The sequence below is a fragment of the Dermacentor silvarum genome, unplaced genomic scaffold (genome assembly GCF_013339745.2).
Source record: "Dermacentor silvarum isolate Dsil-2018 unplaced genomic scaffold, BIME_Dsil_1.4 Seq1032, whole genome shotgun sequence".
Classification (NCBI taxonomy): Eukaryota; Metazoa; Arthropoda; class Arachnida; order Ixodida; family Ixodidae; genus Dermacentor; species Dermacentor silvarum.
In genome coordinates, this window is record NW_023605476.1 from 8,912 (window position 1) to 32,765 (window position 23,854).

Sequence of the window (23,854 nt, forward strand, 5' to 3'; positions counted from 1 at the left end):
GATAATCGGGAACTTGTTCTCAAAAACATAGTGCCGAAATTCTGACATCCGTGACTGCAGACCTCTGGCATTCCATTGAAGTATGGAAGCGCACTTGACTTGTTCCCGGAAAGGTCGCAGTGGTTGTGGATGGCAAGCCATCTTGTTACTGTAGACCTGCAAGTACTGGTTCAAGGGAGTCCAGGACTTGCAGTGCGCATTTAGCGGATGGTGTTTGCATGGTATTCAGAAGGGAGCGGATAACACTCACCAGGGACCTCAGAACAGCAACGACTTGGACATCTTGGGCAGCTTGATTATCTGCTGCCGAATTAGCGCTCGGCGGTAGTCGATGCTGTCGATCCTCTGAGAAGTGTGATTGGGGTAGAGCAGGCCAAGCAGCTTCAGATTTTTGCTGAGCTTCGGTATTCTTATGACCATGTAGGTGTAGGGTGCTTGGCGGTGGCGGGGGTGGCGGTGGCGTGAAGGAGCGCTCTGGGGGCAAAACAGTACTTTTTTCTTTCTTGGAAGTGCGCCGTCGACGGGAACGTCGTCTTTTAACAGTCGTTATCGCTTCCTTTCGTGACGAGCCGTCCTTCACCATTTGCCTCAATATTCTCTTCTCCCTCTTGATTAGTGGACAGTCGTTTGATGAGGCATCATGATCTCCATTGCAGTTTCTGCATTTCAGGGTACTCGCTTTGCAAGACTCTGCTGTGTGGGGTTCGGCGCAACGCGGGCAAGTTGGCTTGTTGGTACATACCCCACTCACGTGGCCCATTCTCAAGCACTTGTGACATTGAAGAGGTCTCGGGATATATGCTCGAACGACATGGCGAAAATGACCAACCTTCACATGTGAAGGAAGGCAGTCGCCTTTGAAGATAACCTTGACGCAACGGGAGTTGCCTATTCGGCTAACTTGCAGTATGTTCGTAGTGTCAGCAGCTGGCTTGACCAGGACAGGAAGGTCAGTATTCGGTATAGAGATGTCGATATCATATATGACGCCCGTTGTCATGCCTCTGTCCTGCGGGATGTAAGCGCGGACTCTGATGTCGCCAATCTCCGTGACGGTTTGCAAGGTATGCAAAGCGGCCGGTTGCTCGACGTCTATGGCCAGGACATTCTTACGGGGATTAACTCGAATGTCGATTATCTGATTCGGCACGAGAGCTTCAAGACGTACCGAGATGACTTGCCTATTGATGCTCCTCAGGTTGGCCGAAGGATCAACGGGAACAAACAATATAGTGTGGCGCGGCGGACCACTGGAGGCCTTCACGGTTGACGTACTTCCCGGCGAAGACCCACCGAGGATTCTCCTCTTCGCCTTGCGAAGAGGAGAATCGGAGGAGGTGCGAGGAGGTGCGAGGTGGGTTCTCAATTTGCTGACCGACCATCACAAAACACAACGAATGGACATAGCCTTAACGTTTCTCCAGCGCTACCATGATGCAGGAGAATATTTTTTTAAGAAAATCGTCACAGGGGACGAAACATGGGTTCGTTTCGAAAATGAAGAAACAAAAGAGCAATTCAAACAGTGGATGTATTCAGATTCCCCGAAAGCGAAGACGTTCAAGTGAACCTTCTCCAGCAGAAAGCGTGTGGCTACTGTGTTCTGGAACAGCAGTGGTGTTCTCTTGGTGGAACTCATGGAACGTGGTACGACCATCATTACAGTCTCATCACGAAAGGCAATTCAGAACAAGCGAAGAGGAATGTTGTCATGAGGCATTGTCCTTCATGACAATGCGCGGCTGTAGCTGCAACGAAGAAACTCCTGCAGCGTTTTTGATGGGAAGTTTTTGATCACCCACCCTACAGCCCGGACTTGGCTCCCTCGGATTACACCTTTTTGCTCACATGAAACGCTGGCTAGGAGGACAGGAGTTTGACTCAAACAACGAGCTGCAAAACATCGTACAGAATTGGCTGAAAGCACAGCCGGCTGCCTTCTATGACGAGGGCATAGGAAGCCACGCTACGACTAATTTCTCAATCGGAGTGGTGAATATGTAGAGAAGTAACAGGAAAGTGTATCTAAATGTTCCAAATAAAACAGTTTTAATTTTCACTGTGGTTTTCATTTCGCGACCGATCGGTCCTTGAAAAAAAAATAGCCCGTATATAGGTTGTTTTTCCTAAGTGCACCAAAGTTTTCAAAAATTGCCTGTAGCAGATAGCACAATTGCAACCCTTGAGCTAAATTGCATGATGAGGTGTCTGTTACTTATAAAAAAATAAAAACTCTCTCCTCCTCTTCAGCTGCTCGCTTGAGAGCCTTGCCCTTAAAGTTACTTTTATTTCAGGCAGGCATCTCAAGTAAATGTTAGAAACAGCGGAAACGCAGACTGCAGCTAGATCGAACAGAAACCTGCAACATCATAATACATGGCAGACTTTCCCAAATTACACTATCGATTGCCGGAAACGATGTGTATAAAATGGTTCTCGTTTCTTGAGCCTAGATGCAATATCGCGATTTTCAAGAATCGCGCGCCGCACCACCAACGCACCACGAAGCACTCTCTCCGGGATCCATGCGAACGAATTCCGAAATCCTAACTTGTGCTCCGTATATCGGCGCTTGTCAAGCTCTCTTTCAATGTCGACAGAGCAAGGCTCCAAAAAGAAATATCCGGAGTATTGTTACGCACCGCTCAGCACATCTACACGATGGAAGAGTCATGCGGTATCATTCCATCATTTCCCAAATGCCAGTGACGGAGGCGGAGATTAGGCAGATATATGAGTCCAGAAACTGTGGATGTTCAAGCTTATAACGGCAACGATGGTCGTATGCTAGCGGCATTTTCCGCCAGATGTATATTGTTTGCCAGGTGAGAGACGGTGCATGATATATCTTTATTTTTTTTTTTCGGGAAGGCGGAGCGCTTTAAATAAATTGATGTGCAGCTAAGGTTCTTAATTATTTTGCTCCGCGCCGCCACCTGCATTGTTCCTGTTATAGATATGCAACCATTTTGCCTTTCAATGTCCATCACGAGCCGACACAGTTGTCGCTATCCGTTGCTTCTTGCGCTAAGTATACTGTACGACGCAGCAGGGACGAAACGAACACTGCATATGAAGCGGACACGAAGTGACACAGGGGATCGCTTCATATCCAGTGTTAGTTTCGTCCCTGTTGCGTCCTACAGTAATTAGCACAGGAAAAAACGAATGCACACTAACTAGCCCAATTCATAGCTCTTCTAACAGTTGTCGCTAGCTTGGTCTGCTTCCGCACTCAGACGACTAGCGATATTTAACGAAGTCAGCTGCGGTATTCAGTATTTACCTAGATCGGCCATTAGTGCGCGTGTTAGCAGCGAAACGGGTTTCAGCGATAACAAATCTTAGATTACCTAAGATGGGTTGCATAATTGTATAAAGCACTTCCTGAAACGCACCGTGATTGCATACGCAGTGTGGTATGCTACGGAGCCTCGGCTGAAGTCCACTCAACACGGGTGGCTTATTTTAGTTCTCCTAGTGATTGCACGGTCGTGTTCTCGCAAAGAACAGGTAAGCGCTGAAGAATCATTTTGTGAAAAATTGTTGCGTCAGTTTTGCGTTTTAGTTCTGAAATTTGTCGCACTCTCACCCGAAAGGCGAAGCGTCAATTGTGATAGCAAATTAGTAGAGAGCTATATGGAGTAAGGATAGTAGTTATATCCGCTGTATAAACTTGGACATGCAGCAGCACCAGCAAGGCGCAGAACTCTTGTCGACGCCGTCGGCGCTTTGCCCGCGTTCGCACCGAACGCGCGCGGCGTTGGTGACTGTTGTCGGTGCCTCTGGGGGCGGCTCGGAGGTTTTCGACGATATCAGAACGGGACACTCGTCGAGCAGCATCGGAAGTCATTACCACTTTCTCACCTCGCAACGTTTTTATATAATTAGGCATTTAGTGCCACAGCAAAACGTCGCATCCTCTCACCCCCGTCCCACCACGGCCTTTCACGCGACGGAAGAAGTTGTGTTTGCTCTCTATATATGGTGATTGTAAAGGAGGAAAGAGACGCTTAATTCTGCAGCCCTTCAGGGAGCACGGCGCCGAACGCGCGTTTGCTCTCCGCCGTGCGTTCGCTCCCCGTGAAAGCACGCGTCCCTCGCGCCCTTTCACTCGCACAAAGAGCATACGGCGCGCGGCGATGATTTCATCGCCGCTGACGTCATACGGAACCTCACGGCGAAGGCGACGGTGACGCCGACGGCAGAAATCCGCTTTAGAGTGTCCATATAATTGCTATCGCAATAAAATGAACTTTGCTCATTTGCTAACCGATGGTACACGAAACGGGCACCTTGACAGCGCCTGTTCAGTTTGATCCAGAAGCATCTTTATGCTGTCCTAATCGTGCCGACTGGCAGATGCCGTAGTATCATAGCAAAGCCCTGCCAGTTTCATCGCTGAGTGTACGTCTCTTGTACGGACTTCTCTTTCGATGTCCAGGCAAATTCCTTGTCGGTGCAGCTCAGATCAGGTAGCTCGGCTAGCCCCTTACTAACAAAATACGCTATGAGTTTAAATGGTGCAATTGCTAAGTAAATGAATATTTATTTTAAATTCGCAGTGAACAACAATACCGAAATATTACGCCTTAGCTAGCAGTATCGATTACATTAGGTTACATGCAAGCGTTAGCCACGTGGAGCTTTATCAAGTTCATGCGTTACATGGAATATCAGGCGGCCACACAGCAACACGCATAATTTTTCGTTCAGCGCTCGCGGCCTCTGACGAGAATTACCGGCATAGCGAAGTGGCAGGTCTTTATATGAAGTGCCCGCATATTAGCAGGCGATCGTCCGGCGTTTTCGCTAGTACATGTGTACGACTGCACTTCGTAACAAGTTATCGAAATCAATAATTTACAAACACACACTCTCGCTAAACTGCGAGCTCGGCTAAGGCACTACTTGTTTAAGTTCCTGCACTGAAAGCAAGCGACTCACGGCGGTGAGTCGTAGTGGTTGACGCCCTACTGCGTCAAGCGAGATTTTAAATTAAAGTATATCTCAATGATAGCAGTACACCAGCGTACCAGAGACGTGCAAGCACTTCTCCTATCATTCCACTATACAGTGAAACTCAGCGTCACTGACGCCGATTTCAATGGAAACATCACGGAAAAGCACCAAGACTGTATGCGGCAAAGCTTTTACGGCAGGTGTATGCCAGCATAGGCCGACGACTTCCATTACGTCGTGATTTCTTTCTTTTGCACCAATACGCACAAGGTGCTTGGCCCACACAAGATGTTCGCCCTCAACACAGCACCGCAACTTAATATCGCAAGAGAAATGTTGTTATAGAGCTGAAGCTGAGCACCGAAAGAGTCCTGGATCCGGCCGCCATCTTTGCTTCACATCGGCGCCCGCTCAAGGATGGGACAATTGCGAATACTGTGACCTGAGTAGCAAGAATATTTCGCGCTTTCTTTTCGCTAATTATATGCAGAAGCATATCCTTAACCTGGCTCGTAGTTTGACGACCAGTTTGACGTATTTCTACGTAACATTTTACAAGTCTTCTTTTTGTATTCTTCCTCGGTTGCGTCAGTTTAGGTGCGGTAGCACAGTGCGAGATTACGAACAAAGGTTTATGTTTGCTTTCATTTTTACTTTTACGTTCGTTACATGCAGAAATGTGTTCAAGTACTTTACGCTCCCGTAAAATACATGATTTCCTTTGAGTGCGCCGGTATCCTTACAGAAAACTTTTTTTACACAAGTTTTCCGACATAAATAACCTTTGGCTTAGCTTTCATGTGAAGCAGCAGCCATCCAACGGTTTTATATCACACATGTACAAAAGTGCTGTTTTCACCCACAGGCACCCCGTCACTCAAACTTTGAACAGAACCAATAAAGCGCTTATATTTCTATTCTTCCGAGCGATGTGAGATAAAACCTTTTGTCGCAATCGCGGAGGCAAGATTGCAAAAGGCACGGTCGTCTTCACTTCGGCCACTGACTGCCCGTCGCAGATATTGCTCGAACAAGTGACCACAAGTCCAGCTAACATGCCTTCCCGCAACAAGCTATGGCTCGATCTGGGACGTACGTGCAACTTGAACCTCAGAAACCTGGGAATGGTAGGAGGTGCGTTCTTATGTTGCTCCGGTATATAGGTAACATCAACGATAAGTTTTTGCTCCGCAAAATTTGCATTGCTTCGGTCAGACTTCTCACCGCCAGCTCTGGTCGCTTGTTTGGTGCACTGTGTTTTGGAGAATTGTTCCCGAAAACTATTCAGCTCGTTGGGCGCCTGTATTCAATATTTAGGCTTCTAGATTAACGTCCTTGTTGCTACGTAAACAGGATGTATCTGCAAAAAATGTACTAGAGTATATATATATATATATATATATATATATATATATATATATATATATATATATATAATCTTCACGCATTGCTTGCCATTTAACACATTAATAACCTAGCTCTCGTGGTCACACTACTCTGATTCAGTGCAAAGGGCTATATTCTTGGTAACATGACCTGTCGGATTAGTTGGCACGAGTTCATAGGTTTAAAAAATGAGCACAAAATGAAAAAGCGGACAGTAGAAACGATCGGAGAAGTTCAGTTGTGCCGTCGACTCCTTTGTTTTGTTTTCATTTCGTGTTCGGTTTCTCAGCTTCGCCATGTTGTGTGAACATTTTACGAAACAGCAGACTGGTTGAACAGGAAATGCTCGATATCGGACAAAGATCACGAATGGTTCAACATAGTCCGCCATAACATTGTAACATGGTAAATCCCAATTTCCCACGACAGAAAACGGTGTGAGCACTAGAATAATTCCGACAGGCATAACACAAAGAATGTATAAAAAATACGGCTGTACAGCAAGATACTCAGTGATTTATGCATAACGTATCAAATTCCAAAAGGTTCACACACTCAGAAATTCACTAGAAGCCATAGCATAATCATTGAAGAATTCAAATTAAATTAAAAATAATTATCAGTTTGTGGTCAATTTCGGAAATACACAGGACGAAACGCAAACTTTCGTGGCAGAATGTTTTCATTATGTTCATTGTTATTGAAACGTTCGTTATACGGTGGGAAAGTGAATATCTCGCTTGTAATTCTTAACACCAACAGGATAAAAAATGCAATGTTTTCGCTACAGATTTTATATTTATCTGCTTAGGCATTTAATTGATTTCGACAACTTGTCACTTCAAAATATGGTTTCTTCGGAAATAACAGTAAGTGAAGAGGTTAATTACAATTACTGCTCCTACAAAATAGCGCACTTATTATCTCAGTACCGTTGACTTAACTGCTTGACGTAGGTCAATCTTTTTTCTTCATTGCAGTAAGAAGCAATATTTTGATGACTTTGTGGTCTAACGTGGTAAAAATAGCTTTTTCTCGTACTTAGCATTTTAAAAAAGCGCGAGCGAGGAGAGATCGACCGGACGAAGCAAGAGACACAGTGCTTACTCACAGCTAAAGTTTTATCCATCTTAACACTGTAATATATACTTGCGCAGCCTAGTGACAAAAGAAGGACAAATAAAGATAAAAGGCCGTAAAACACCGTTGCTATATATATGCACAGATAATGCGCACAATTCAAGTAAGGTCAAGAAACGAGAAAATTAATCTCTTTGTTTGACAGAGCAATCGAAGGCTTGCTAGCACATGTGTCGTCTGCCCTAGTCATTTACAAGGCTTCAACAATTCCTCGTGTCAGCTGAGCCCAGTGACGTTTGATTCTGTTGAAAATTCAGTCTGTTGACGATCCTTTCCTTGTGAAGAGTTCGGGTGAGGTTATTACCTGTCTGAAATACAACCAGAAGATTGTTTGCATGGCCTCTTCGTATGGCATTAAAATTTATTTCATTTCATTTCATTTAATATACCCTCAAGACCACAAGGTATTACTGATGGGAGTGGGGTAAAAAAAATTTATAAGACTAAGGAAAACAAAGAAGGCAGTAAGTGACGTAGTCATAGACATGAGATGCGCGAAGCAATGGTGTCGATTATGGCTGTACGAAATTGTGAGTGATCTTCAATAGCAATCAACGTGCCGGGAAGGTGGTTCCATTCTTTCCACGTCCTGGAAAGAAAAGACTCATGACAAGCTTTGGTGCGACACTGCAAAACTCCAACTTTGTGATGATGATCAACGCGAGGAGATATGTACGTTGGGGATGAAATAAGATTATCGCGCAGATATGAATTATGGAAGTATATTTTATAAAACAGAGCTAGGCGAAAGCATTTGCGACGAGCAGAAAGCATTGTGTGGCAATTATTAATTGCGACGCAATGAACTAACTTGTCTGCATCCGCGACTGCCGTGACATATTCGGCGTTGTCGCTTACTAGAATGCTGCAGGGCCTTCTGTTGACGACTTTATGAAACTGCTTGACATGTACCTGACGTCGAACTTTGCATCTTGGGATGACGACATTTATCTGCAACGGCAAGGTGTTTCCATAGGCTCGTGCATAGACCCCGTTCTTAGTGGTTCTCGACCGACCCATCTAAGAACGCCTAGAAATGGTAATGGTTGCATAGGTCTTGTCGTATGTCAAAAGTTTTCTAGCCCTGTTGGAAATTGATGGCTCATATTTTCATGCTTCGAGAACTAAAATATCAGGCATTTTCTGCAACTGTCCTTCGCCGCTTGTTCTGACTTCTGATGTTCTTGAGAGAAAATGGGCGTTAGATTCTTGAATTTAGTTTTGCGTTGTGCCCAGGCCACGTTTCTCGGGCGTACGAATCGCATGCTGGCAAGCCTTTATTTTCAATTGAGCCTGCGCACTAGAAAACTGTGACACGGGCGATTACGAAAACTTGCTACTCATATATGGCCCTGCGAAAGCTTTTCCATCACCAAATGCAGTAGAGCTTTGACTAACATACTGAACGCCTCAGAATGGCTGGTATCCCCACCCATTTGTTGACAGCGGTTGCCGTGTGCTTGCTGAAGGAAACCAAAGTGAGCTCTGTGACAAGTGGTCAAGCTCGCGTAGGTGGAAAGCTAGCGTAGGTGGAAAAAAGTACGTGGGACTAACCGGCAGGTGCATAAACGATCGTCTCAGGGAGCACCATAATAACGTGTACAACACGATACAGGGTCATCTGGGCATTCATTGCCGTGATCACGGGTGTAAGCCCTATTTTGACAAAAGCGAAGTGCTGGCTAGGCATAATTGGCAGCTGACACGTGAAATCATTGAGGCACATTTCATATGGCAATTTGATAGCTCGTGCGTCAGTTCACCTTCTATTGCACTTTCATCTCGGGAAATCGCATATCTTAACAACATTTGAATGACAAACAGCCAGTATGCATTGTTAGCACGTGGCTATCATTATCATCATTCGAAATGATTCTGTAGTGTTTGCTAATTATTCACATGTTGCGCAGGGCAGTGCCATATATATTTCTTCCCTCATGTCCTCATGAATAAACCGTTGCAAGTCAGCGCTGTGTGCGTGTCGCTCTCTCGTATCCGTGTCTTTTTTGCGCTGTGTTTTTGCCAGTTAAACTGACGTAAACCTAAATGAATTCAGGACAAGACATGAAAGAGCATCTTGAGCAAGGATAAGATATGAAAAAATGTTTTGAAGTTAGGATTGGACAAGAAAGAGAATCGAGTAAAAACAGGACAGGAAAGGGCGTCTTGAAGCAAACACAAGAAGGAAAACATCGCCCAAAGTAGGGACACGACAGGAATAAGCGTCTTGAAGCCATGAGTGAATAGGAAAGAGTGTGTCGAAGGAAGGACAGGCCACAAATAACGTATTAAAGTAGTGACAGGACAAAAAAAGGGCCATGAAGGGTAGCATAGAAAAGAGTGCCTTGATGTCAGGATAGGAGAGAAAAGAAAGGCTTTAAGGCAGGGCAGGACAGGAAAGAACGTCTTGAAGTAAGGCAGGACAGGAGAGGGCATCCTGATGTAGCGACAGGGCAGGAAATTGTGCTTTGAAATAGAGACAGTAAAGGAAAGTGCGTGTCGACGTAGGGACAAGACAGGAAAATGCGTCATGAATCTAGGACAACACTGGAAACAGTGTCTATAAGCAAGGACAGGATACAAAATAGAAATAACATCTCGAAGTAGGGTAAGGACAGGGAACTGCGCCTTGAAAAGGGAATTTCATAGGATACAGCGTCTTGAAGTACAGGGCAGGAACTAGTATCTTTAATTAAGGACAGGATATAAAACAGCGTCTTGAAGTACAGGGTAGGAGAGACAATAGCGTCTTGCATTAAGGACAGGGCAGGAAAGAGCAGCTTGAATTAGAGACAGGACAGGAAAGAGTGTCTTGGCGCAAGGACAGCGCAGAAAAGAGTGTCTTGAAATCAGGGCTGGAGAGAGTGTCATGAAGCAAGGACAGTAACGAGTGTCTTGAAGTAACTACAAGACAATTAAGAGCGTCTTGAAGCGTCTTGAAGTTCCTTTTTTCGCACCCTTTCCCACCATACCAAGTGCAAGCCAAGTATCTTAGTAACAATTAGTGAACAGTATAGTTGGAATTTGCCACTTTATTCGTTTACCTTTCTTGCAAAGGGCCTCGTCATCGGCATAAGAGGCGTCGCTTTGCTGGACCTGGCTGAGATATATGGAACAAGCTTTGCCAGCATATCGTACCTCATCACCACTTGCGGCGTGGGCAATCTCGTCGGCTCTCTACTGGGTATGCATCGGCCTAAGCTGGCATTTCGTGTACCTATGTTAAGTATGTGTTTATTGAGTTTCATTCTTTTAATATGCACACATTAAAATATTCTGGCTATGCGCGGGATGGTCAACGTTTTTACATTAGACAGGACTTTTTATACTTACTGTTAGTAGAAATAAATACGTTCGTCACATGCAATACATGAATTAATTTCGATGTGCATGACGCGCCATGATAATGTCTGACGGGCGCGATAAAAACAGAGATCAGCTCGCTGCCAGCAAGAAAACAGGGCAGAAAACAGGTACAGCGGAATCTTATGGATGCGATGTTCACGGCAACCGAAAAATAAAACACATTATCTGAACATCGTGTTATCCAAAGGAAGCTCCGAAAAGTATGAAAATAGGCGTACTCGTTGGCATACTGAATAGCAAAGGTTGGCGTCGGATCGAGTGATACTGCTCCACATAACGCGTTATGAAGGATAAGCATCAGTCGACGCCACACGAACCACAGCCAACGCACTTTTATTCAGTGACGTTGAAATAGTTGGGCAGTCTGTGCTGAACTTTCTTCTTTTCAATGTCTGTAAAAAAGTTCTGTAAGTGAAAAAAAAATTAGCTGCCGTTTCCTCATTCAAATGAGCAGCGGCGCACCGCAGGTGGCCACACTGCCGTAGCAGTGTTTTACCGCCGGCGGCACGGCACGTGCGTTTTTCCTCCAATGTGCCTGCATGGGGTTTAACACGTTGTTCCTGGGTCGTTGGCATGTTATTTAACCTCATACACTGGAATATAAAGCTGCGAGTTTTAGAAATATCAGTAAAAACCCACTTCAGCAGTCGTATTGTCCAATTTGACGTGCAAACGCGATCGCAATAACCGTATGAAAATACATTGCTCCTGGCCGGGGGGTGGGGGGGGGGGGGGGGGACGTACTATCCTGAACAGCTTGTTAGTACACAAAATCTTATCAACCAGATTCCACTGTATATCAAAATACGTACAGCTTCTTGATTTGTGCTTGTCATCCATGCCCCCCCCCCCCCCGCCCCCCTCCTCTGTTTTCTAGAACCTAATTTTTCCATTAAAGAACTTCCGCCAGAGCCTATCTCCCGACGAATGTCGACATAATGGAATTAGCATTGAAGCAGTGTATCAACACACCGTGTTGCCAACGCCGCAACGAGCCATGCATGAGGCGCGTATGCAACCGGGCACCTTGTATGCATTATCTCGTTTACTTTCCACAATACAGTGAACGACTAGACTACTTACGTCAGAACTTCAGCCAGGCCCGTGTGCTTGCGTTTTAGTACACGTTAAAGAACCGCAGGTGGTCAAAATTAATCCGGAGACCTCCACTACGGCGTGCCTCATAATCAGAACTGGTTTCGGCACGTAAAACCCCAGGAAGATGAAGTTCAGCCAGTTGGACTGTTTTTTTCTGAAGCCAGAGTACTTAATCCATGTGCATGCCGTGTTAAACAGACCGCAACCTACTAATTCTTTGTTTTGATTCATGATTGTGGCTTTTGTTGCACACTCTACTTACACTGAATGTTAGCGCCAAGCTTTTTTAGTCAGTAAAACAAATGTTTGTGTGTACACGAACGCGTGTGCATGCCACTTTGTTTCCAGCTTCGCAACCATCGTGTTCTTTCCCTTGTGAACCATGTCTCCTGCTGTCCTTTTTAGGGGCGAAGCTCCTTAGGGTGTGGGTCTGTCCCTCCTCTGTAGCATGTCGTCGTCGTCGTCGTCGTCGTCGTAGTCGTAGTAGTAGTAGTAGTAGTAGTAGTCGTCGTAGTAGGTAGCCACGTCTACTTTTATGAAAAAAAAAGAAATTCCGAAAGTTGTGTCCGTAGCGCGGAATCGAACCAGGGACCCCTCGCTTCCGAACGCGCGGCGCTAGCCACTAAGCCACGAAGCTTTTTTTTTTATTGCCATTTCACAAACACAAACAAAAATTATCAGATACACATGTACATATTCTAAATACACCAGCTACAACTCGGCCGGTGTATGTGGCTTAAAAATGTTTCACAGAAGCCAATTGATCCAATATCGGTAGCCATTCTGGGGGTTCACATTGGGCTCTGAACAAGTCTCGGGTGTAGATAACACTCTCAACAAAATAGTGTCTTGCTGAGTGAATTTGTATATGAGCATGCCTAACATCCATCCTGCTTTTCCATACGCTATGCATGCAAAGCAACATTAGCATATCACTCGGCACTTCCCCTGTATCCGCACATGGAAGAAACCGGAGTCCAAAAGGGCTTAATGGCAATTCTTTTTTAAGAGTTCTTTGCAAACATCCCACAGGAATATGGCATCGTGGCAGTCTAGAAAAATATGTTCTATTGTTTCCGGTTTCCTGCAGATTAAACAATTTACTGACCAAGGTACAAACAGACCTTTACTTTGTAAGCATGGCTTGACAGGGAGAGTGTCGGTATGTATTTGAAAAAAAGAATATTTTAACTGAGGGCCTGATCGGCATTTTTTTAACACGCTTTAACACATCGCGTTCGGGACCTAGCTTGTAGACAGCTCGACAGACAGGTGTTGGTAAGAATACATCAAGAATATCACAATACAAACGCTTTTTCGTAACATCAGACAAGTATTCATATGAAAACCTTGCCTTGAGCAAGCGTATAGACATTACCACATCACGCAAATAAGAACTAAGCGGCCCTGCTTTCAAAGAAAACGATGATACAACAAAATCAGATAGATAATTCTGTAATCGTGCTTGGATCACAGCTCTCAAAAATACATCAGTTTGATCCCGCACAAAGAAGAATCTGCTCACCAACTGCTTGAAGAACAGATGCGAGAGCCCTAGACCCCCATTTTTCACCTTATGAAACAAATTGCACCGGCTGGTGCGCTCCCACTGCGATCCCCATATAAAAGTCACGAATACTCGGTGGAATTTTTGAACCGAACTTCTGGCCATGGTCACCACTTGCATCACGTAAAACACTTTGGAAATTAAAAAGATATTGCAAACGGAAGCTCTTGGAAATACTGAAAAGTTATGGCCACCCCATTTATCGGTAGTACTTTTAACACGTTTGTTTTCCTCAGACCAATATTCTTCCGCATTTCGGTAATAATTTAGTGGAACTCCAAGGTACTTTCCTGGGGAAGCTGTCCAATTCATATTGCAGTACACATCGGGTGTGCTCTGCCATATGCCATGCCAAAATCCAAGGCATTTCGGCCAACTGATCGCGCTACCTGTTGCTGTGCAGAAAGCTATAGCTATTTTGACAACTTCTTCCACGCTTTTCTCATCAGTACAAAACACAGCTATGTCGTCACTACGACATATGTGACATATACGACATATACGACAGCTACGTGCGCTAGCCAGTACGCCACGAAGCGCACATGAACACACGCACCACGATGACAATAAATACCCAACATTAACCAAAGACTGCGCGTTTCTAACGCGTTTGTGCTAGCGCGTTACGGCCCGTGTAAGAAGCTGGTCTGGTGTAAGACGCTGTGGCCTCTCCGCCTTACCCCCGTATTCATAAACGCTCCTCGACTTGACTTGCCACCGCCTTGGGCAGCGCGTTCGAAACGCGTTGAAGGCGGTGGCAAGTCAAGTTCAAGTTCGAGGAGCGTTTATGAATACGGGGGTTATACTCTCTCAGCAGTCATGTGATGGCGTCGGCAAACGCGGTGCACGTTCCGGCATGTGTAAACGGCTGTGTAAGACGCTGTGGACTCTCCCCCTTACTAGAGAGTACTGCACGTTTCTAACGCGTTTGTGCTAGCGTCCCTTTAAGCGGGAGATGGTGCAATTATAATGAAGGGCGCTGTTATAAAATAGGAATGACGTCACATATTGCGCGTGTCATTGGTGGAAGTCAATCGTTCGATTTAGTGCGGCGAGACTGGGCGAATTACACGGAAGATTCGCGGTTTACCGATGATTCCCTGCGGAGCTTCGCCCACTCATCATCATTCACCCCGTGGATATGCGGTGTTTTTTTTTTCCTGTAAGGCTAGTGCATTTATTGCAGTGCTATGAACTTTCAACCCTTTACGCGTGCTATTATCAGACGCTTTATTGTTGCCTTTTTTGGGTGGGGGGGGGGGCGATTTTTGGTTCTCCTGGAAACTTTCGGTGCCTGTGGTATGTATATCTGAGCGTTTTATTGGGAAAATGTGTACCATTCATTTCGTCAGTGTTCTCGGTTGGCTGGTTCTAATGCAGCTTATCTTTTCATTTGACTACACTTATTAAAAAGCAAACACCAAAATCACCTAAACATCTTGCTCTTCACGGCTGCGCCTTGAGGAATGGAAGGCAAACATATGACCATTTTACAATGTTTACTATACCTCACAGAGCTTACAGTACGTGCTTTACTTATTGTTTAATCCAGCAACACTGTTTGTTACACGGCTGTCTCTTTATTTACTCGGTCATAGGAGGCAAGCTACACGACACGTACAACACGCAGTTGGTCTCAATTTTGGCAATGGCAGCCACCTGCATCACGGTGACCATGATTCCACTGAGCGGCATCCTAGCACTGGCACACGTTAACATGTTTCTGTGCGGGCTGAGCATCGCTGCATTTTCCACTGGTGAGTATCAAACGAGTGTGGTTGAGATATGGCGAGCTCATAAGTGTCGTATAAGCGCGCTTTAAAAAAAAAGTTTCGCATCAATTGGCAAATCTTTTAGCAAGACTACCCGATAATCCTTTTTCCAGTTGTCTCAGCTCTCCTGTATTCTCAAATGAACTACGTTCACTCTGATTAAGCACAAGCAGAGTAACCGGTCTCCGTTTGGTAGTAACCAGTTCAATATGCAACAACCAGTTTTTGAGTACGCAAAGAGCAAATGGAGTTGAGTGTGCAGCAGGGAGTTATTCCCATGAAACTTAATATCTGCACTCCCTTTGCACCCATGCCAAGATAATGTAGGATCGCAATCCATTTTTGTGGTTACTGTCGTTATCTCGGAAGAATTAGCTATGTAGTGAAGGGAGACGATGGAATGCGAAAGCCGGTTGCAGATTTCATTTCGCTATAGCAACCCCTAGCGCGAAAACTCATGCTCAAGTGAATAGTAGATTGGATGCATCGCCGTATATTGTACGCCTATCAGATAGACTTCGGTTCGCCATGTTTGCGTGCATTAATAGCGAAAGCTAACAAAAAATTGGAGGACTCTTAAGTTTCGCCTTTAAGAGTAGAACGCGATAGCGTTATCAGGACCCGTTCGCATCACATCGTTCGCATCCGGCAAGTAGGCTTCATTCACTGCACCACAGAACGTGGGAAAGCCAGCTTACAAAGACAAGCTTACGCTGATCGTTTTAAAGTCGACTTCACTTTTAAACACAGATGCATTGCCGTGAAGACATTTTTCCAGGGGCAACATAAGTGGTCTTTTATTAAAATGTGAGGGCCCTAGCACCTTTTTTATTATTTTATTGATTGTGTGCTATTGCCCTGGCGCGCACGCGTGTCCAAAGCGCATTAGCAGGTAAAGTCCCAATTTCACCTGCCGAGGATGCGAGCGCCATCTGGATATCATTTTCGCAAGTAAAGTACCCGAGCGCGCGGCAGCAGTTCTGGTAGAAATGCCATGAAATGGCATTGTGTTGAGTTTCCTCGTAGCAGAATTACGTTTTCTCGTACATTCAAATTACAATCCGACGGCAAATCCGACGCCGAATGGCAAAGTTGTCATCATCATCATCATAATCAGCCTATTCATGTCAGCTGCAGGACGAAGGCCTCTCCCTGTGATCTCCAATTACCCCTGTATTGCGCTAGCTGATTCCAACTTGCGCCTGCAAATTTCCTAACTTCATCACCCGACATAATTTTCTGCCGTCCTTGACTGCACTTCCCTTCTCTTGGTATCGATTCTGTAACTCTAATGGTCTACAAGTTATACATCCTACGGATTACATGGCCTGCCCAGCCCCATTTCTTCCGCCTAATGCCAACTATAGAATACCGACTATCCCCGTTTGTTCCCTGATCCACACCGCTCCCTTCCTGTCTCTTAACGTTAGGCCTAACTTTTTCGTTCCATCGCTCTTTGTGCGGTTCTGTTAACCACCAAGTTTCTGCCCCATATGTTAGCACCGGTAGAATGCAATGATTGTACACTTTTCTTTTCAACGACAGTGGTAAGCTCCCAGTGAGGATTTGGCAATGCCCACCGTATGCACTCCAACCCAATTTTATTCTTCCGAAAATTTCTTTCTCATGATCAGGGTACCCTGTGAGTAATTGACCTAGATAAACGTACTCCTTTATAGAGTCTAGAGACTGACTGGCGATCCTGAATTCTTGTTGTCTTGCCAGGCTACTGAACGTTATCTTTGTCTTCTGTATGTTGATCTTGATGCCCACTGCTACACTTTCTCGGTTAGCGTCCTCGATCATTTATTTTAATACGTCCCCATTGTTGCCGAATAGAACAACGTCATCTGCAAACCGAAGGTTGCTGAGATGTTCGCCGTTGATCCTCACTCCTAAGCCTTCCCATTCTAAGAGTGCTTGAATACTTCTAATCATACAGTGAATAGCGTTGGATAGATTGTGTCTCCTTGTCTGACCCCTTTCTTGATAGGTAACTTTCTAGTTTTCTTGTGGAGAATCAAGGTAGCTGTCTAATCGTTGTAGATATTTGCCAAGATATTCACGTATGCCTCCTATACTCCATGATTACACAATGCCTCTATGAGTGCTGGTACCAATACTGAATCAAATGCTTTTTCATAATCTATGAAAGCCATATATAGAGGTTCATTTTACTCCGCAGATTTCTCTATTACCTGATTTATGACATGGATATGATCCATCGTAGAATATCGCTTCCTGAAGCCAGCCTGTTCTCTTAGAGTCGTACTTTACCATTTTTCTGATGGATTTCACTGTGATAAATTCAATTTTTCTTCACCAAAACCTGCACTACGTGGAGGGCCTGCGTGGTCGGGGTGGTTGGGGTAGTTGGGGATGATTTTCTCCCCCACAGACGCCGACATAGCACGCCGACGCCGGATTTTCTGCGACGGGGGGCCTTTAACGCTATCGCGGTAATATGTTTAAAGGTACGCGATAACCACATCGGTAGTTCGGCGATGGCGTTGTACCGCTAAGCACGAAGTCGCGGTCTCGGTTCCAGGCAGAGGCGGCTGCATTCCGACGGTGTCGGTAAGCAAAAACGCTTATTTAATAAAGTCAACGCTAAGAAATCGCAGGTGAATCGCCTAAGTTAGACCTTGGCCCACCACTGCAGCGTCTCTCATAATCCAGTGGGGAGTTTTGCGATGTTGTTCCATTGAAAAAATGCCACTGTTCCAGCCCCAAGTGTCCCAGTATTCCCCGTAATGAATTGGTATTCTATTTGATGGTGTGCTGACATGGAGACCGCTAAACAGAATGCAAAAGACTTCATGTAGATAGCAACAGAACAAATTGTTGTGTGATTTGCGTGCAGGTGCGAACGTCTGGATCATCAGGATGTGGAGAGAGAACAGCAGCCCGGCGCTGCAACTCTACCACTTGGCCTTCGGTATCGGTGGCTTCGCGGGTCCATTCATCGCGCGACCGTTCTTGTCGAACAGCGACGGCGGCAATTCGACCGCACCGAACACTACCGACAACGTATACCTGAACCAGAGGAACATCGCTTACCCGCCTGTCAACTTGGTAGAACTGGCCAATAGCTCCACTGCTCAAAATGGCACGGGCGAGTCGAGCGTTTACTTTGCATTCGGCATCGTCGGAGCATTTTGCTTGATTCTGACTATTTCTATGATCGTGCTTTACATTATAGACAATGCGGACTTCAAACCTGCGATACCTGAAGACGAGAGCTCTACGGCTGCTGAGGAACCATGTAACCCTGCCCTCTTTACCCGAATCATTGTGGCAACAATGTGCATGTACATAGGCATTTACGTCGCACTCGAGTGGACCACGTCCCAGATGGTGGCCTCATTTGCAATCAAGAGCGAGCTACACTTCTCGAAGTCATTGTCTTCTCGCGTCGAATCTGTTTTCTTCTTCTCCTTCGCCGCTAGCCGCCTCACCGCAAGTCTGATTACGATCAAAGTTTCCGCCTTCTGGATGCTAGTTTCAGCGCACGTAATTCTTCTACCCACGGCCGTGACGCTCGCGCTACTGGGTTCCAGCAGCTCCACGGTGCTCTGGCTCTCCAGTGCTCTCTTTGGTGTCGGACAAGGACCTATCTACGCCGCTTTAATATCCTGGACGTCCGGGCACATCAATCTAAACAACAAGATGATGTCTCTAGTTGTTCTGACCGAAGGCATCGGATCAATGTCAGCGCCGGTTATTGTAGGCCAGTTTCTGGACAAGGACCCTAACGTGTTCCTTTATGTGTGTCTTACGACTGTTGCGTTGTGTGCGGTTATTTTCATTTCTATGTATCTCTACGTAAGAAGAGCGCGCCGCCGAAGCGATGACAAAGAACTGCTAGTCAACAAAACTGATAACTAGCATAACGACAGGTTTCAATAAATCTTCGAGGTTTGCCTCAACATGCGTTATACCGCGACATAAAGTGAACCATCAGTTGACCTTATTTTTCGTATCGAATGGACAAGGCGGCCTTGAAATGACAATATATGACAGCCTTGTAACGCCCTTTGCAAGCTATTTAGCGAATATTTTAGAAGAAAGCGACGCGAACATTCCCGCAATACTTCAAGTCTACAAGTCTCTGCGACCATTTATAGACTTTCTTCCCACCTTCACCTGTGCGCGCCACCAGTGTCCTTCCTCTCCCCTGCTTTCTGTCTTCTTCTCCCTATATCCGTTTCTCTCTGTGTAGGGTAGCAAACTGTACGTGCATCTGGTTAAACTCCCCATCGTTCCTCTCTTCTACCCCCATGTCTCTTGTTCTTTGAATTCTGTGCTGTAACTACATTTGTCATTTTGGCCTTATTTTCTTCCCAGTCCAAGGTAATCTTGTCGGAGCTAGCTGCATTGCTGCGGTGGTAAATAAAGGTATACAACCTAAGGAGTTTTATGAACGTTAGCCTCTGTTAGCCAAGCAGTGCTGCGCAAAACTTTCTCAGTTTTCACGCCTCCTGATCAACCTTTTCTAGTGCGTCGCTCTAACTTCCGTGAAATTGCTAGGTGCTCATCAAAAGGAGACGAGATACGCACAAGCTCTCTCAGCCTGCAACCAACCAACATTCACAGATTTGAGATACAATAAGCCAGTTTTATCATTCAACAAATAATTTGTAATAAAAACAACGCATCGCACGTTCTTACAAGCTCAAAAAGTAAATTCTTCGCTCGAAGCAGCACCCTGCGTTGCCATTTTCACTTCACTTTTTCATAGCTTCAGATAGTATTTTTGTATGTTTTTTTTAATAACCAGCCATGAAAGCTGTACTGCTGCTTTATTCAGCCTGTGTGAAGTTATAAGCTGAATGTGACATCCATCATTGGAACAATATATGTGCCTAAGTCTGCCACATTAAGGTGCTCTCAATATAGCTTGGACGATTAACGGTAAATTATATACAGTACCGTGAACCAGGATGTGTGACGGGTTTCTACCAGGGTGTATAATCTTTCAATACATTCTAAGTAATGCTTCGAATATTGGCAGTAGAGATCAACAGTTTTTTTTTTTCTGGTCATACCTTATTTACTCGAGCAGCCGTAGGAAATATTGCGATATCAGCTACAAGGCACTTAACTTAAATGTACTCAAAAATTTAATTATGAAAATATTAGCACATGTTTTAAACGCGAAATTGAGGCCTTTAAGTGTTCAAGGTGGCTGCGCGCATATGCCCGGGAGTGTGATGATACCCATTATATCTTAATAATGGCAATGTGGGCGAGTTAATTGGTTTAAGTTCATAGCGTAATTACTGCAGCGCCAAGCACTGAGGTTCGGAAAAACAGGTAAAAAGGCTGAAAGGGTAGCAAGAGAAGGACAAAAACGATCGTGCTGCGTTTGTCCTTGCTATTCCTTCGTCCTTTTGAGCTTTCTTTCCGCACTTCAGTGCTTGGCGCTGCAGTAATTACGCCATTAAATCCTAGCTAGCGAGGAGGAGGGAGGGGGGGGGGGGTCAGTAAAGGCAGGGAGGTTAACTACAATTTGTTCAATTGGCTACCGGAAAAAGACACAATAACAGGAAACAGTCTAATGTGAGAGAAGTCATTGATTCCCAAGGACATGCGTACAGATGTCAAAGCGCTCACTCGACGCTTGAAGGATTTTTGTATTTTCAAGACCAGCAATCTGGGACATCGACTACTGCGGCGAAGCCGACCCTGGGGCGATGCGGTTGGCGTAACTCTATGGGAAGCATTTTTTAAAAATCGATTACTGAGCAATGGCTCGTTTTTCGCGATTTGCACTTTAGGCACTAAATCCCGACAACGTTCTCGCGGTATATGTCGAGTGTAGTCTAATTCCACTGGCTGGATTGTTTTCCTGGGGCACTTTTGTAGACCCAGTGAAAATGCATGGGGTGATTTTTAAAATGTAGTTTGCAGCACAGTAAAAACTCATCCGCTAATTGCACTCTAGTGGCACATACTTTAGGTCTCTCTATATATGTAGGTCCAGTTTGGTTTTTAATCCGCTGGCCTGAAGTTTTTTCCTGGGGCGCTTTTGTTTGGCTACTATGCGGCAAAGCATCTCTACAGGGGCAAAAGATTCGTCCGCCGTTGAATTGATGGGAAAGAGCTTGCGGACCATGTCAAAAATGGACACGAATGTGCAGCTGTGATGCATATTTGCTCCATGACGTATAAGGAAAGATGATGGTATTAGATTCTGCAAGAAGGAGCGGGCCAAATGGCTTTATGAAGTGCCATCGAAGCGCGAAGCCTGGTTGCGCGCCCCCCTTTTTCTCAAGTTTCGGTGCATGGTAAAGTGTTTCATTTGGTATTTAGAAAGATAAGGTGCTTAGACAGATTTAGTATTAGGCAAATTTTTGACACAAAAGGACATCGCCAAATAGAGCACTTGTTACGTGTGTTTACGTGTTACTTGTTAGGTGTTTACTTGTTACGTGTGTTACGTGTGTTTAGTTCAATGTGCTGACAATGCGAAGGTTTGAATATTATCAGTGTAAAAACAAATTGAAAGGAAAACTCATGATCTATAGTGCGCGTGACGGAACGAAATAAAGAGGAAAAGATAGTCCCCGTGTTACAGCGAAAATCAGCAGCTTCGTCTCGTTTAATAAACCATCCCGTTTTAGTTTTAAATGAATAAGCATTTCTATGCCTACCAAATGAGAAATTTGTCCGTCCGTCACGTAAGACGAATGCAATGGCTCATAACCACGTAAGGCAGAGGCTACAAGCGCTCAGCGAAGTGAAGCGAACAGCGCATAGATTCATTCAGATCACCCATACAATACACAGAACAGCACACGTTTCAATAAAGAACAAGTGCAAAACAAGCATCCGAACCATGAATAAACATTGCATGCTCACTCAGCAATTGTAGTGGTGGTTTTGTAACAGCTTAGCTGGACATCTAGGTTGATAAGGACCGATAATATTTCGTAAGGGTCGGATCGTGTTCGATAAGGTTGATAACGACCGATGAGGGTTTATAAGGGTTTATGCTGGTCGAATCAAGTTTCATAACATTGATGATGACACCGGGCAGCGTGGGGATTAGCAAGCGGCACAATGCTTGTGCATACTTAGGCAACTCCCAGAGGAGTTTCTGCGTGATTTCTTTTATCAGTTTGGAAGTATAGCTAAAATCATGTGTGCGTGTTCAGTGTACACAAATCTCGCACGTTATGCGCGAAGGTAAGGTTGTGAAGGTTTGAGAAAGTGGAGCCGCAACCACTGAACTACACCGGGTCAATTGTTGTAGGGCCTGCTGTGAGCCACACGATTGCTTAGCTGAGCAAATTGGTAATCTCTTGAGAATACTTCTCGGAGCCCCGCTTTGTCACGAATATTTCCTCTCGTAAGGTGACTTTCACAATGTCCTCGTAGCGCAACAAAACACTGGTCTGACGATCGTTCGGACATGACTAACCTGATTCCGGGCTTTTAAATGCAGTCGCACCAAATCGCTTGGAAATACGAAGAAAACATACAATGCGTTTGTTTCTCCACAAACTCAGTCGTACTGTGGGGAAGCAAGCTTCTAGTTTATGGCAGCGGTATTTCCCGTACACAACTTTTTTTTATTATTGTGAAAGCAGTTATATGTACACTCCAGGCGCATTTACGCCGACGTCATCCGCGTCGCCTTCGCTGTCGCCGCGATGTTCCGTGTGAAGTCCGACTGCGATAACATCGCGGCCGGATGCCGTATGTTGCCGGTGCGAGTGGAAGCATGCCAGATTCATCTTAGAAGCCTGGTGGCTCAATCTCGAAGGTTATGAAAAACGGCGCACAACAATGCCTCAAGCAAGCACGTCTCACTGTGTATTGTGTGTATTACACGGACAAACAGGTGCACGCAGAACATCAACTCACCACTCTTGCGTTGCACTAAATGCTGAAGAAATTAAACATTCACTGTAAGATCACCGCGTACTATCGTCAGTCAAAGCAAACAGCAGAGAAAGCTTCGCTTACTCTGCTTACCACACTGAGTCGGATCCACATAATTTTATTGCGATTGCAAATATAGGGACACTCCAGGCACATTTCCGCCGTCGTCGACGACGTGATGTTTCGTATAATGTCCAAGTGCGATAACATCGTGGCTGCGCGCCGTATAGTATGGGTAAAGTGAAAGCGTGAGAGGGTGAGCAAAGAATGGTTGCTCATTCTCGCGTGCGCAAGGGAGGAAGGCGGGGAAAAAGCGCTCCGTCTTCCATCGCGCACAAGGCCGCAGGGAAAGTGGGGGACGTTTTACTCCCGTGGCGGCTACGTATGGCGCGGCTGAGCGCGGCCGCGCGGCCCCGATCTAGAAAGCGATCTGCGCTGGCTACAAAGTCTAGGCGGGCCGATGGCTGGGACCCTATAACGTAAAACTATCCAATCTGTTTTCCTTCGAATCACCTGATGTCCAATTTACGTAACCGCCAACGCAAGCATCGGGCGGTGACTCGCAGCGTTGTTTGAGAAGGCTATTGAAACGCTCTCCTATTTTATAGGAGGTCACTGCATGTTGTTTGCTTTCAAAAGGAATAGCATTGCCTAACTTAACATATATTTCTTA

At 45.3% G+C, this 23,854-nt stretch overlaps 1 protein-coding gene across 1 annotated transcript; it reads left to right on the forward strand.

The window, feature by feature from the left end:
• Positions 1-6,020: 6,020 nt before the first annotated feature.
• LOC119434369 (sodium-dependent glucose transporter 1A-like) lies at positions 6,021-19,551 on the forward strand. The gene is made up of 5 exons (XM_037701540.2): positions 6,021-6,096; positions 7,329-7,366; positions 10,546-10,672; positions 15,118-15,276; positions 18,155-19,551. The coding sequence occupies exons 1-5, from the start codon at positions 6,087-6,089 to the stop codon at positions 19,177-19,179; spliced, it is 1,359 nt and encodes a 452-aa protein (XP_037557468.2). The 5' UTR covers positions 6,021-6,086; the 3' UTR covers positions 19,180-19,551.
• Positions 19,552-23,854: the final 4,303 nt, after the last annotated feature.